Raw genomic sequence first — 15,689 nt, forward strand, 5'->3', positions numbered from 1 at the left:
TTATCTCTTCTTTATGGTAGTGTTATGCAGCCATTCTCATTTCTTTTTCAATGAGTTTAGTATCTTTTATTCATGTTGCTAAAAGTCTCTTTAGGTTTGCAACCATGTAGACTAGGTGTATCATATAGATTCACATGAGCTAAATTAGGCCAGTGAGTTCCCTCTTCTACCCTAAACCTGTGACATAATTCCTCCCCTCCACCAATTTTCTCCAGCTTTATTCCATTCTCTGATGAAAAGATGGCACTTTTCCACAACTAGGACAACTCTTCTATATGAAGACTTACCTATCTGCCTAAACTATAAAAGATTCCTAATTCCTTTCCTCAAGTCTCTCCATTCTCTTATCCATCTTTTGCAGAGCTAAAGCACAGGCTTCATCATATCATTCTCGTGCTCAGAAATCTCCAGCAGCTCCCTTTGGTTTCTAAGATCAAATAACAGATTACATTTGACATTTAAAACCCTTCACAATCTGGTTTCACCTTCTTTTTCCAAGAATATTTCACATTACCCCCCATCATGTACTGTGGTCTAACCATACTGGCCTACTTGTTGCTTCTCAAACACAACATTCCATCTCCTTTCTCCATTCTTTTGTTTATCCTCCATTTCTGGAATGTACTGCCTCCTCACCTTTGCTTCTTAGTGTCCCTAGTAGCATCTTTTAAAAAGTCTATCTTGGGGGGCGGAGCCGAGGTGGCGGAGTGAAAGCAGTGACTTGCTTGAGCTGTCCCCCTAACCCCTTCAAATACTCATAAAAAATGGCTCTAAACAAATTCTGAAGCAGCAGAACCCACAGAAAGACAGAGTGAAACAAATTTCCAGCCCAAGACAACCTGGATGATTGATCAGAAAGGTGTATCGTGCCGGGAGCACAGCGCAGCGTGGTGTGGGTGCACAGGCTGCAGCGTGGGCGTGCAGGCTGCAGCAAACCTGGAGCAGGCCTCAGAGGACTGAATCTCGGGCAGCTGTGGAGGTTTCCAGACTCCTCAATCCACCAATGCCAAAGACAAATTAGAAGGTCAGTGGGAAAAGTCTGTTTCTCTCGGTGCCTGAGAAAGGAAGGCGGGGTTTCAGCTCCATTCCCCAAGAGCATGGCCCTGTGGGGGGGCAGCTGCTTCCCGAGCTTCCGGCCCACAGACTGAGGGGGAATCCAGTGGCTGATCAGAGAGGGATTGCAGGGATCTCTTTGCCAGTGCTGAGGCAGGAATCTCTTGCTTTGCCCGTGTTTGGATCTCACAGTTCTGGGGTGGTGCTGGGGTGAGGAGGAGCTGGCTTGGTGGAGCTTGTAGTGATTGTGGAGAGGAACCCCTCCTCACAGTTACAGGACAGAAAAAGTACTTGTAGTCACAGGCCAGGAAAGGAGTAAACACCTTGCCCCTTATCATACCACCTTGGAAGAACTGAAAATTTACAGGTCCCTACAAGTATCTCTGAAAACAGCTGTACAAACCCCCGAAGCTTGGGACAGTACATTCTCCACATTGGAAGCAGATTCGTACCTTAACAAAGAGTTTAAAACTCAAGTAATTGGCTGGGATCATGAGCAAGCAGCGCAAAAAGAGTCAGACTATATTATCTTACTTTGGTGAAAAAGAAGACCAAAATATACAACCAGAAGAAGACAACAAAGTCAAAGCCCCTACATCCAAAGCCTCCAAGAAAAATATGAATTGGTCCCAGGCCATGGAAGAGCTCAAAAACGATTTTGAGAAGCAAGTTAGAGAAGTAGAGGAAAAACTGAGAGTGATGCTAAAGGAGACCCAAAAAAATACTGAAGAAAATAACACCTTAAAAAATAGCCTAACCCAAATGGCAAAAGAGGTCCAAAAAGCCAATGAGGAGAAAAATGCCCTAAAAAGCAAAATTGGCCAGATGGAAAAGGAAGTCCAAAAGCTTACTGAAGAAAATACTTCCTTAAAAATTAGAATAGAGCAATTGGAAGATAGTGACTTTATGAGAAATCACGACACAGTAGAACAAATCCAAAAGAATGAAAAATTAGAAAACAATGTGAAATATCTCATTGGAAAAACAACTGACCTGGAAAATAGATCCAGGAGAGAGAATTTAAAAATTATTGGACTATCTGAAAGCCATGATCAAAAGAAGAGCCTAGACATCATCTTTCAAGAAATTATCAAGGAAAACTGCCCTGATATATTAGAACCAGAGGGCAAAATAGAAATTGAAAGAATCCACAGATCTCCTCCTGAAAGAGATCCCCAAAGGAAAACTCCTAGGAATATTGTAGCCAAATTCCAGAGTTCCCAGGTCAAGGAGAAAATATTACAAGCTGCCAGAAGGAAACAGTTCAAGTACTGTGGGAACACAATCAGGATAACACAAGATTTAGCAGCTTCTACATTAAAGGACCGCAGGGCATGGAATATAATATTCTGGAGGGCAAAGGAGATAGGATTACAACCAAGAATCACCTACCCAGCAAAACTGAGTATAATCCTTCAGGGAAAAAATGGTCATTCAGTGAAATAGAGGACTTTCAAGCATTCTTGATGAAAAGACCAGAGCTGAATAGAAAATTTGACTTTCAAATACAGGACTCAAGTGGAACATGAAGAGGTAAACAGGAAAGAGAAATCATAAGAGACTTATTAAGATTGAACTGTTTACATTCCTGCATGGAAAGATGATATTTATAACTCATGAGACCTTTGTCAGTATCAGGGTAGTTGGAGGAAAAAATTATATGTATGTATATGTAGATAGATATAGAGGGCACAGGGTGAGTTGAAGATTAAGGGGTCATATCTGGGGAATAAAATTAAGGGATGAGAGAGGATTATACTCGGAGAAGAAGAAAGGGAGAGGTAGAATGGGGTAAATTATCTCACAAAAAAAAACAGAAAAGTCTCACAGTGGAAGGGGAAACAGGGGAAGTGAGAGGGAATGAGTGAATCTTATTCTCATAGGATTTGGCTTAAGGAGGGAATAACATACACATTCAATTGGGTATGGAAATCTGTCTTACCCTACAGGAAAATAGGGGGGAAAGGGGACAAGAGAGCAGGGGGATGATAGAGAGGAGGGCAGATTGGGAAAGGGGTTAATCAGAAGTAAATACTTCTGAGGAGAGATAGGGTCAAAAGAAAGAATAGAATAAATGGGAGGGCAGGATAGGATTAAGGGAAATAGAGTTAGTTTTTTATAACATGTCTACTAAGGAAGTGTTTTGCATAACTGCACATGTATTGAGTTGCTTGCCTTTTCAATGAGGGTGGGTGGGGTTGGGAGGAAGAGAGAAAATTTGAAACCTAAAGTTTTAAAAACATATGTTTAAAAAAAATGTTTTCACATGCTACTGGGAAATAAATATAGGAAATGGGGTACAGAAGTCTATCCTGCCCTGCGGGAAAATAGAAAGGGAAGGGGATAAGAGAAGGGGAGAGAGATAGAAGAGAGGACAGAGTAGGGGAAGGGATATTCAGAATGCATAACATCTTGGGGTGGGGGGAGGGGGGAGATGGGGTGAAAATTTGGGACTCAAAAACTTGTGAAAGGGATTGTTGAAAAGTAAAAATAAATAAATTTATATTAAAAAAAGAAGCAAAAAATAAAAAGCCTATCTTGAATGCCACTTCCTAAATGAGGCCTTTCCTGGATCACTGCAGTCTCCCCTACCTCAGCAGCTAGTGCCTCCTAACTCTCTCCAATCCAGTCACCTTGTTTTTACTTTGTAAGTATTTTGTATTTACTGAAGGGTGTACCTTTTATTTCTCCCTAATAGACTGACTATAAGTTCTTTGAGGGCAGGGATTGTTTTGTCTTTGTATTCCCTCTGCTTAGTGTTGGACACATAGTAAGCACATAATACCTAAGCTGATTGATTGACAACATGTCTACTGCAGTAGTATCCAAATATGTCAAGAATTCTAGAGGTAGACTCCTCGTATATTGGGTTTCCATTGTAGATGATCAATGGGAGGATATGTATAAGAATCACTTAGGCTGGGGAGGCCTGTATGAATTATGCTCTTACCCTCAAATTCTCAGTCGTCTTGTCATCTTGATGCTTTCCCTTTCCATATCTCTCATAGTTTATCAGTTGCCATATATTCTTGACTCTCCCTCCACATAGTAATTTCATCATATCTCCACACAATATTTCCTGCAGGGTTTTTATTGGTTCAGAATAATTTCAAACAAAACCTCTTGTTTTATCTGATGTTATCTGAATTTAGCCCGTATTGAAGGCTATAACAATTCTCCAAGATGATTTTATATCTCTTCTTATGTTTACATAAGAAAAAAATAGACCAAAATAGTTATATTTTGTACTTTTGAAATATTACATACTGAGCTTTACACTTAATATATTTTTTGGTGAATTATGCATATATAAAAGTTAGTGATATGCCAGAGTGTGCATTCCTTTTGATTTAGCAGATATGATTGTTATATTTATTTAATGAGAAAGCTACTTGATTGGAGAATTATATTTAATAGCCGACACTTACTTAATACTTTAAGCTTTGCAAAGTGCTTTACAAATATTATCTCATTCTACCTTTACAAGTATCCTGAAAGGTAAGTACTATTATTATCTTCATTTGATAGATGAGGAAATGAAGGCAGACACAGGTTAAATGACTTAAATACTCTTACAGGGACCTTACAGGGTCACACAACTAGAAACTATCTGAGCCTGGATGTGAATTTGACTGTCTTCCTGACTCTAGGGCCAATGCTCTGTTCAGTGAGTCACCTAGCATTTAATGATTCACAGAATAGGGTTAGGATAGTTGCTGATTTGTTGTCATTGTCCACTTAATACACCCTTTCTTAGCTGAGGGGAGGTTAATATATCTGGTAAAATATATGTTCATTGAGGATGGGGGCTTTTTAATTTTTATGCTTGTATCCCCAGCACCTAACAGAATATTTCCCACATAATAATTGTTAATATTTGTTGAATTAATCTTCAAATTCTTCTCTCCACCCTTACAACTACATTTGGTCACCAAATTACTTTGATCTCATTTTAACAAGCATTTTTTTTTAAGTGCTAGATACTTTATGCCAGATGCTGTCCTACAAGCAAGTGCCAATTCAAAGGGAAAAATGAAACAGTTCCAGCTATTAATTAGTTTACATTCTACTAAAGCAAAAACAACATATACAAAAGTAAATACAAATTCACCATAAAGTAATCTGGTGGTAGGGAGGAGGACGAAGAGTATTAATAACTCAGGAAAAGGAACAGCTTTGTAGAGGAGGTGGTAATTGAGCTGAGCTTGCCAGAAACTAGGGATTCCAAGAAATTAAGGTGAGCAAGATCATTCTAGGCATGGAGTATAGCTTGCATAAAGTCTTGGAAATGGGAGATGGAATTTAGTGTACATGGAAGAGAATATGGACCATTTGAGCTAGAATGTAAAGTGTGAGATGAGGAATAATGTGAAATCAGTCTAGAAAGATTTGTTGAGGCAAGGTTGTGAAGATGTAAATGTTAAATTTGAGATGTTTGGGGGATATCTAAGTGGTGATGCAGAAGGGGAGCTCACGGGGAGATGAAGGTTATTTAGAGAAATCATGTAGCTATGGGAATCATCTGTTTGTAGATGCTAACTGAACACACAAGAGCTGATGAAATCCCTGAGAGAGACTGTAGAAAAAGAAAAAAAGAGGGCTTAGGACTCAGCCCTATATGACTCAGCCCTAAATATCTGATGCAAACCCTGCAATCTAGCACAGTGTCTTGTGCGTGGGAAGTCCTTCGTAAATGCTGGTTGATTGATGATCTAGCAATGGAGAATGAAATGTGGCCAGACAGGTAGATGAACCAAGAGAGAGTGTTAACTTGAAAACCCAGAGAGGATACAGCATAAGTCATTCAATCAGTAAACATCTATTAAGTATTTGTTCTGTGCCAGGCATTATGCTAAGTGGTAGGAATACAAAAAGAGGCAAAATACTGTCTTTGTCCTCATGGAGCTTGCAATTTATTGGGGGAGACCTCATACAAATGTATAAAACATATATTTATATATGTATATATATAAACATGTTTATATATAAATCCTTTGAAATAATATAATGAATATTTTAACAAACTTTTAAGTCTGTCTGAAGTTCTGTTACTTTTGATAACCAATATTTTCTTTTAAATAATCTCATTATAATAAATGTTTTTGTTCTGATTTTGCTAATCTCATTTTCATCTTTTCGTGTTAGTATTTCTGTGTTTTTCTTTCTGTTCTTCATAATTATTTTGTGGTCTTTTTTTATTATATTCACTTACCAAAAGTTACTTAGCCATTCTCTATCCTTTGGACACAAAGATCATTTTTCTTTGTTTCTCTGTATCTCTTTTCTACTACAAGTAAAACAACTTTGAATATTTTTGTACAAAAAGATAATTTTCCCCCTCTCCATATTTCTTTTAAGGCAAAAATGTGATCAGTTTTGTGAATCCAAAAAGTTTTCACCTAATCACATTAACAAAGTGCTAGGATGTGCCTGTTTCCCTGTGCTCTTGGCAGCACTAAAATTTATTGTCATCTCCATTTTTAAAATGCTTTTTGTAAATTTATTGCTTATAAGTGGATATGTTATAGTTGTCTTGATTTGTAATACTCTGATTATTAGGGAATTTGAGCCTCTTTACATACTGTAGTTAGTAATCGTGGTTTTTTTGGTTTTTGTTTTTGGCTAGGCAGTTGGGGTCAAGTGACTTGCCCAGGGTCACACAGCTAGTATCAAGTATCTGAGGTCACATTTGAACTCAGGTGCTCCTGATCCCAGGAGTGGTGCTCTATCCACTCTGCCACCTAGCTGCCCCTTGTTTGTATTTTCAGATTAAAAATGTGTCCTTTGACTATTGCTCTATTAGAGAGTATATATTACTGTCTTTGGTATGTATTAATTTCTTATAGATACTGAATGTTAGACTTTAATATATTTTTGCAAGTGTTTTCTGAATCTTTTTCTTTTAATTTTACAGATAATGCCTGTTTTGTCAAAAACCTTTCTTTGTATAATGAAGCCCATCAGCTTTGTCCTCAATAATTTTTTCATTTGATTGTTTTAAAATGTATAATTGAGACATATTCCATTATCTTGTAGATTAAGATTTTTTTTGTATTTAGATCATTAGTACGTTTAGTGTATAACATGAAGTACATATGAATCCAAAATCATCTCTTACACCATGCAGATCTCATTTTCCCAATACTTTTAATTGATCAGTAATCCAGTTAAAGATTCCCTATAATGTTTATTTCTAATTTTCTGCTCCCTTTTGTAATGACAAGAATATTTCCTGTATTTTGAATCCAATTTTGAAGTTTTGTTACCTGCCCATAATTTCCTTTTTTGTGAGGCAGTCAGGGTTAAATGACTCGCCCAGGGTCACACAGCTATTAAATGTCAAGTGTCTGAGGCCAGATTTGAACTCAGATCCACCTGTCTCCAATGCCAGAACTGTATTCACTGTGCCACCTAGCCGCTCCCATAATTTACTCTTGATAATGGTAAATCTCTAATTGTGGCATTGAGCATCATCATTCGCATAGAGATGATAATTGAATTCATGAGATCAGTAAGTGAAATAGTATAGAGGGAGAAGAAAAGGCTTGGGATGCCCGGAATTAATAGGTGTGATCTGGATGAAGAAACAGGAAAGGAAAGTGAAAAGGAGCTGTTGGATAGGTAGGAGGAGAACCAGGAGAAAATTGAGTCATTAAAACCTAGAGAAGAGAGCTTTATCAAGAAAAGGGTAATTGACAGAGTTAGAGAGAGTTCAGGAAAGATGAGAATTGAAAAGGGTCCCTTAGATTTGGCGATTAAGCAATCATTAGTAACTTTGGAGAGAGCTGTTTCAGTTTAACAGTGAAGGCCTGAGCCAGGTGTTAGAGGGTTAAGAAGAGAGTGAGAAGGGAGGAAATAGAGGCCTTGATTGTAGGGGGATGAGAGGGAGGGATGGATCAAGTGAGTAATTTTTTGAGGCCAGTGGGCTTGTTTGAAGGCAGTAGAGATGTCGTACAATATACAGGGAGATATTGAAGATAAATGAGGGACTAGTGATGAGAAGAGGGGCCAGCCATTCTTCTCTGTTGGAGAAGACCTTGGCCAGGAAAAGGAACACTTTTTCATATGAGATGGGGGAAGGGAAAGATAGTAATGGAAGGCATATCTGGGTGATGTGTGATAATGATGAGGAGGAGGGATGAAAAGGTAGTTCTCTGGGAGTGGCTTAAGTTTTTAAAGTATAGTATGAGGTAAGGTTGTCAGCTGACAGGGTGAGGAGAAGGAGAAATATGGGAGCTTTGAAGATGGATGAAATGGTTTGGAAAAGCTGCTTTGGTGAGTGGGGTAGCTGAGTCAGGGAACTTTAAAGGACTAGAAAATAATTTGGAAGCTTACTACATTCTGGTCCCTTTTCAGATTTTTCAAGAATGCTAAGTAAGACTTTTGTAAAAAATAAGAATAGTAAAGGGCTTTCAGGTCTCCCTTCTGTGTTACTTTCATCTTGTTTCTATATATTTTAGCTAAGTTGTCCTAACAAAAGTATTTTTAAAGGAAGGGAGATGGTGGTAGAAAAAGTTGAATGATAGTCATCTGTAGTGTTGAACTGTATTCTGACTTGGAGGTATTATGCATTCTTGTATGACAAGGCTAAAAATGGGATAAATAAATGATTAATGTCAGACCACCCTATTTTCTCCCGTTTATGATTGGATCAATCTGTTTTCTTGTATGGCAGCCAGATAATGATTTTTATTTTTACAGCTATTGCTGCCATTGTTTTGTTATTTGTGTACCCCCAGAGCACAGTTCATTGTCTGGCACATAAGTAGGCACTTAATCAATGTCTGTTAAATTCAATTGAACTGTTGCTTTTAGGTATAGTGTATACTTTTTAAATCTTATCATAATGTTGCCTCCTGCTGCTGAGATGATGTGTAACATTCAGCAGAGAGGTGGGGGACGGGATGTTTGGTATGTGAGAGAAACTGAAAGGAGAAAAATGAGCAAATTGTTAAAGATGGGCTTCTAACTCGCTCTGTCAGGTTTTCATGAGGCAAACGTTTAGGTCTTAGAGTGTGAAACTTCATTATTTCATTTTTCTTTTTAGTTATACCACAGTAGTTATTGCTATAAAGATCAGAGCCATTTCATTCATTCATTGAATTTCATCAAAGACCCAAATGTACTGTTTCATTTTTTAAAAAGCCTAACACTTTCTGCTTAGTGTTTTTTTTTCCTGATTTTTCCTTGTGATCTTAATAGTAGGAACAATGAAAAGAAAATACAGAATCACATCATTTTAAATGTCTCAGTGGATAGAGTACGGGCCTGGAGTCAGGGAAGACCTGGGTTCAAATCTGGCCTCAGAAACTTAATAGCTGTGTGACCTTGGGCAACTCACTTATCTGTTTTCTTTAATCCATTGGAAAAGAAAATGGCAAACCATTCCAGTATCTTTGACATGAAAATCCCATGGACAGTATTTCCATGCTGTGGTCTACAGGGTTGTGAATAGTGAGATATGACTCAGTAACCGAACAACAGCAATCATTTTACAGTTGAGGAAATGCCATTTGAGAGAAGTTGTAACTTGTCCCAAGTCCCAAACAGGTAGTTAATGATGGAGCCAAAACTAGAATTCTGCTTGAATTTTTACTGCAGTACTATTTCTGCTACCCCCCCCAATTCCTTTTTATTGACTGTTTCAATGTCTTTTAGAGTTTTAATTATCTCAGTCAAATTACCTTTAGGCTTTCTTTTCCTCGGCCTCAGTCATCTAAGATTTTGCATACCCTTATAATATTATCTTTCTATATCATCCTTGCTTTCTTTGGTGAGACAGAAAACACCTCTAAAGGAAATTATGCTTTAGATAAGGACAGTTTGTCTGAGAACAAACCTAGCTAAATTTATGATTATTACATGGACTGTAGCTATGATTTTTTTGGACAGAGCAGCCTTCAGAAAGTACTTACCTGGTTTTAGAGAGGCTGTGATGTGTGACAAATGTTTTCTGCCTCACTGTTCCACTCATCTTCTAGATGAGGAAACTACAGCAGGGAAGCATGAAGCCTTGCTCAGGCTCTCCCACAGGCACCAAGCACCAGAGCCAGGATTTAAACCCAAGGCCTCTGATTCCAGATCCAGCAGACTTTATGGTGTACCAAGCAGTGTCTTTCAGCTCTTCTCATTGTACTGTGTTTCTGTTTCCTTGTTAGTTGTGGTCAAGATCTTTAATTTAATTTAATCTTTAATCAGAATATTTGGATATTAGTTTTAACACTTATAAATTCTATCATGCTGTGAAAAGAATTATTGGGGCAGCTAGGTGGCACAGTGGATAGAGCACCGGCCCTGAATTCAGAAGGACCTGAGTTCAAATGCGGCCTCAGACACATAACACTTACTAGCTGTGTGACCCTGGGCAAGTCACTTAACCCCATTGCCTAGCCAAAAAAAAAAAGGAAAGAAAAGAAAAGAATTATTATTTTGAAACTCATTCACAAGGTCTTTTATGGGAAGAACAAATTTCTCACCAGTAAATATACCATTTTTCCATGAAGAGAGAAATAGGCAGAGTTTGCTTTTAAGTCATTGACACACGCCAAAAAATCTTTTGCGTTTTGAAATACAAAGTAAGTTGAAAAAAAAATACAAAGTATTAAGCATTTATTGTGTCCCACACATTGTGCTAAGAGAAATGTGTGTATATTTTTTTGTGTGTATAGGAAGTGAATTCCATTTCCATGATTGTCTTTTTGTTTAAAATAACTGCCCTTCATGCCATCTAATTGTTTTCTTTTCTCTTAATTTTTTTTTTACTGTTATCAGGTTCTGCAGGGTTTAGATTATCTACACAGCAAGTGCAAGATTATCCATACGGACATCAAGCCAGAAAACATTTTGATGTGTGTAGATGATGCATATGTACGTAGGATGGCGGCAGAGGCCACAGAGTGGCAGAAAGCAGGTGCTCCTCCTCCTTCCGGCTCAGCAGGTGATGGACCTGATTCAAACTCTAGTTAAAATAAAGTCATTATTACTTCTGACTTTCAATTGTGTACAGGTAACAGAGAACAATTTTGTATGATTTTATACACTATTATGCTGCAGAGAGGCAGTATGCTTAGTGGCTAGAACACTGAGGTTATAGTCAGATAGACATAGGTTCAAATCCTGTCTCAGATATTAAATAGCTATGTGACCCTGGGCAAGTCATATAATTGCTGTGCCTCAGTTTCTTTTATCTGTAAAATGAGGGCTTTGAATTAGTTGTCCTCTAAAGTCTCTTCCAGCCCTAAATCTAGGATTCTATTATCTAGCATCATTTTAAGATTAGCTGAGTGACAATTTTCATCATTTGGTCATATGAAACTAGCTCCATACAGCTTGTTAGCATTGTTATTCTCTGAGACAGTTTGGGGTGTATATTAGCTCCTTCATATTAATAGGGTATCATTTAGTTTATAAGTTTATAAAGCTATAATTTTATTCAATTTTTGTAGGCTACAGAAGAATCTGTTGATAAATTAGGCTCCAAGTATTTCATATGTTTCAGGGCAGCTAAGTGGCACAGTGGATAGAGTGCCAAGCCTGGGGTCAGGAAGACTCATCTTCCTGAGTTCAAATCTGGCTTCACACACTTACTATCTGTGTGACCTTGGGCAAGTCACTTAACGCTATTTGCCTCAGTTTCCTCATCTGTAGTATGAGCTGAAGAAGGAAATGATCAGTCACACCAGTCTCTTTGTCAAGAAAACTCCAGATGGGGTCATGAAGAGTTGGACATGACTGAAACAATTGAGCAATCAATTTAATTTGTTTCAGTTACACAAAAACATGTATAGTATATTTCAAAACATGTTGTATATCCAAGATGTCGACGGTTTCACTGACTAAAAATACATTTGTGAATATATGACATTTATGAATTTTTTTATTATGTCATTGGTCGCCATTTTGGGAATGGTTGATTAAGTCAGGTAAACTACTATGAACAGCATTGTACTGAATATTACAAGAGATTTTATTGTTCATATATCATCATTTGCACTTTCTTTAGACCACTATGAATGAGATTGTTATTATATTTAAGAACTTAGTTCTTGAAGAGCTACTGAACTGTTTTTTATGCAAACTACATTTGTAAAAATTTACATACAGCCTTCTCTGAATATTAATTATTTTATTTCATTTCATTTTAGTGAGTACTGCTCCACAACAAAAGCCTGTAAGTATTTGAACAGTGCTCTTAAATTAACCTTTATATCAAAAGAGATTATTGTTGATCTTTTCAAGTATTGACCTTTTAAGTAGTTACCATTGGATCTTTTTTCCTTCTGCCCCTTACTTTTAAGACTTTACTTTTTTGGAGCATTATTTCCTAGTTTCTCATTGTAATTTAACATCGCTTATATATTTAAATAAACATTATTCCTGTTTTGAGAATGTACCCTATCCTTATCCTTACCCTGTGTTTCTTAGTGCTCTTGCTGCCCAAGCCTGCCTCTCTCTCATTTGGGGTGCTTTCCATAGATTTCATGCTCTTGTGCCAAGGCTAATTAATTTTCTCCAGAATTCAATAGCGGGGCTGTTACCTTGTTTGGGGATTAATAATGGAAATAGTCATAAATTTTCCCTAAATGTTTTTGATTTGGTTCCCAAGTCCCATTTTTGTTTACTTGTTTGTTTTGGAAGCAGTTAAGCCTCATACTGCTACTTTGTATAGCTACTGTTCTTATTATACACTTTCCATAAGCCAAAGAACCTTGTTTGAAAGCACTGATCTGTTTCTTACCTACTCTAGTCCAAGTATCCTTAATTTTACTGAAAATATAAGGCTTAGAATTAAGCCTACCTTTCGAGATGTGAACCTGACTGAATTCTTTAGAATTAATAACAAAGTACTTTTAGTTGATAGGTCAGATGGAATTGTTCAGACGATCTTAAATCTATTAACATAATAGATTGGAAGTTCAGAATGCGGCAGTGCACCACAGAGCAGATTAGAAGGCAAAATGCAAGAGGAACCATACTAATTAAATTCCTTTGAATGCAGATAACTGAAAATGTTTGTCTACATAACTATGGCTTGAGTGAAGCATACTCATGATAGAAAAGGTTTGTAGCACTTTGTTGAAATTGGAGGTCAACTTTTACAGCAAAAATATCTTCCCCCCCAAAAAAAACTAAGCCAGTAAAAGTGGCTTTAGCTGTTTTTCTCTTTTTTTCCATTGAATTGAGTCCTAGTTTTAATTTCTGTAAGTTTGTTACTTCTTTATTATTAGCAGCAATACGGGGTGAGGTATCCAAACACCAGTAAAAAAGAGTTTGTATTGAACAAAATTAATTATTTTGGCATACAGTTCTATACATTATCAGAAGTAGTTATAAAGAACAAGAATGTTGGAGTTAGCTAAGATTTTGTGTACAGGATGCAACAAATAAAAATTTGTTCAAGTCCTGGAATTCTTGAGTGTAGTGAAGACATTGTAGGTTAGATGGACAAGACGTAGTCAATGCAGTTCTTTTCCTGTCAGAACAGCACAAAAAAAAATTTCCAAATGGCATGCATAAAACATGATCTTAGTCAACCATCTGTCCTTTTTCTGGCTGTGCAAAATTTTAGGTAAGAGGGAAGATTTATGTAGAAACAAAATTTCTTTTATTTTTGCTATGCTGCTAGCCATCGTGTTGCTATAAATTGCTTTAAAAGAACGGTAAACTGACCTGTGGTGTTTTCTTAAAATGTAGATAGGAAAAATATCTAAAAACAAAAAGAAAAAACTGAAAAAAAAGCAGAAAAGGCAGGCAGAGCTTTTGGAAAAACGCCTTCAAGAAATAGAAGAACTAGAGCGAGAAGCTGAAAGGAAAAAAATAGAAGAGAACATCACTTCAACTATACCTACGAATGATCAGGAAGATGAATACCACCCAGAAGTCAAACTAAAAACAGCAGGATTAAAGGAGGCAGCTGATGAAGAACCTGCAAATGATGATGGTTAGTGAAACCTGTTGTGTCCTGCTTTACTAAAAATAAATGAAAATTTATGACGGGGAAGTGGTTTGTGGTCAGTGATCTATCAGGTTTTCATGTTTTATAGTCTTTTATCTGTAATGTATTCAAAATTAATTGAGTAGTTTTCACTTGATATTGTACTTGTTCCCACATTACTTTGTAAGTGCCTTTTTACTTTTTGAGCGTTTGGGGAAACAAGATAGTGATACAACTACAAAATATGTTGGCTCAGATTCTAGTGGTCAGTGCTCAGGACAAAAAAATTCCAAAGGAGCTTTGTTTTCCTGTTATCCCAGTGATAACTTTTTATTAATAATTTTTTTGTTTAAAAGTGTTCTTACTAACCTTTTTTGAAGAATGAAGTGTGCTGGAATGAAAAGGGCAAGGAAAACAAGAACATAAATGCCTATCTGAGGTTCTTTTTTTAAAAATCCTCATTGGTCTTTGTTGCCTGATATTTCATATAAATATATGTAGTATTGAAGTCAGTTCCTTTTTTTTGTTGAAGAGTTCGGTGTCTTTTCAGAAAGAAATATGAATTAACTCATTCTTAACACATTAACTCTTAAAGGTGAAACTGAAGATCAAGAGGAGAAAGAAGACACTGAAAAAGAAAACACAGAAAAAGATGATGATGATGTTGAACAGGAACTTGCCAACACAGACCCTACATGGATAGAATCCCCCAAAACAAATGGCCATATTGAAAATGGCCCATTCTTATTGGAACAACAAATAGAAGATGAAGAAGATGATGAGGAAGAGTGCCCAAATCCAGAGGAATATAATCTTGATGAGCCAAATGCAGAAAGCGATTATACATATAGTAGCTCCTATGAACAATTTAATGGTGATTTGCCAAATGGACGACATAAAATTCCTGAGTCACAGTTTTCAGAGTTTGCAGCTTCAATGTTCTCTGGGGCTTTAGAGTCTGTGGCCTGTGGCTCTGCAATCTCGGATGGATCAGCTCTGACTGAGCGAGAAGAAAACAGTCCATCTCATGACAGGAGCAGAACAGTTTCAGCGTCCAGTACTGGGGATTTGCCAAAAAGTAAGTGCTTCTCCCCTCAACTAACTGCTTATTTTTTTGGCCTCAAAAAAGCCAGAGTAGAACTTTTAAAAAGGATAAGTTGTGGAGGAAAGGCATGTGTATGTATTAGTAGTTTTCATCTGGGGAAGCACACACCATGAACTTTTGTGGACAAATGAAATGTTAGAGTCACAGCCCCTGGACTTTCTCTTACTCTGATTGTAAATCCATTTCAGACCTTTTGAAGTCTTGAGAATGTGTTTTATGTGAGTCCTTTAATGCTTATAGAGGTGAACCAACCTGGTAGATCTAGGTTCAGTTCTGCCTTTTTTTTCCCCCATATGCTAACCATGTGATGCTGGCCAATACACTTAACTTCTAAGTATTCTAGGTAAACCTCGAAGATCAAATAAACTGCAGAGAAGGTGCCAGTCTGCATTGGTTAAGGGAGTTTTTTTATCTGGGAATTCCCTGTTATCAGTGAAATCATAGATCTAGTCCCTATTTTTTCCCCCTTTTAACTAATAAGAATTACAGGTTCTTGTTTTTTATGTATCAAATCAGTATGATAACATCTATAAAAAGAATTTTAAAGATTCCCAATGTCCAAGAATGTATATTCTTCAGCTTTCCCAGAATTAATAA

The 15,689-nt window shown here is 37.0% G+C and overlaps 1 protein-coding gene across 5 annotated transcripts in view; it reads left to right on the forward strand.

The window, feature by feature from the left end:
* Nucleotides 1-15,689, forward strand: part of SRPK2 (SRSF protein kinase 2) — a 228,439-nt gene that overhangs the window by 163,298 nt on the left and 49,452 nt on the right. For all 5 annotated transcript variants that reach the window (XM_020984548.2, XM_078154492.1, XM_020984550.2 and 2 more), the window contains 4 exons: nt 10,825-10,990; nt 12,198-12,223; nt 13,747-13,993; nt 14,583-15,065. In XM_020984548.2, the coding sequence (XP_020840207.1) occupies nt 10,825-10,990; nt 12,198-12,223; nt 13,747-13,993; nt 14,583-15,065 (922 nt within the window). The remainder of the gene's footprint in view (nt 1-10,824; nt 10,991-12,197; nt 12,224-13,746; nt 13,994-14,582; nt 15,066-15,689) is intronic.

Source organism: Phascolarctos cinereus, unplaced genomic scaffold, assembly GCF_003287225.1.
Source record: "Phascolarctos cinereus isolate Bilbo 61053 unplaced genomic scaffold, phaCin_HiC Scaffold_1;HRSCAF=81, whole genome shotgun sequence".
In the NCBI taxonomy this organism is placed as follows: Eukaryota; Metazoa; Chordata; class Mammalia; order Diprotodontia; family Phascolarctidae; genus Phascolarctos; species Phascolarctos cinereus.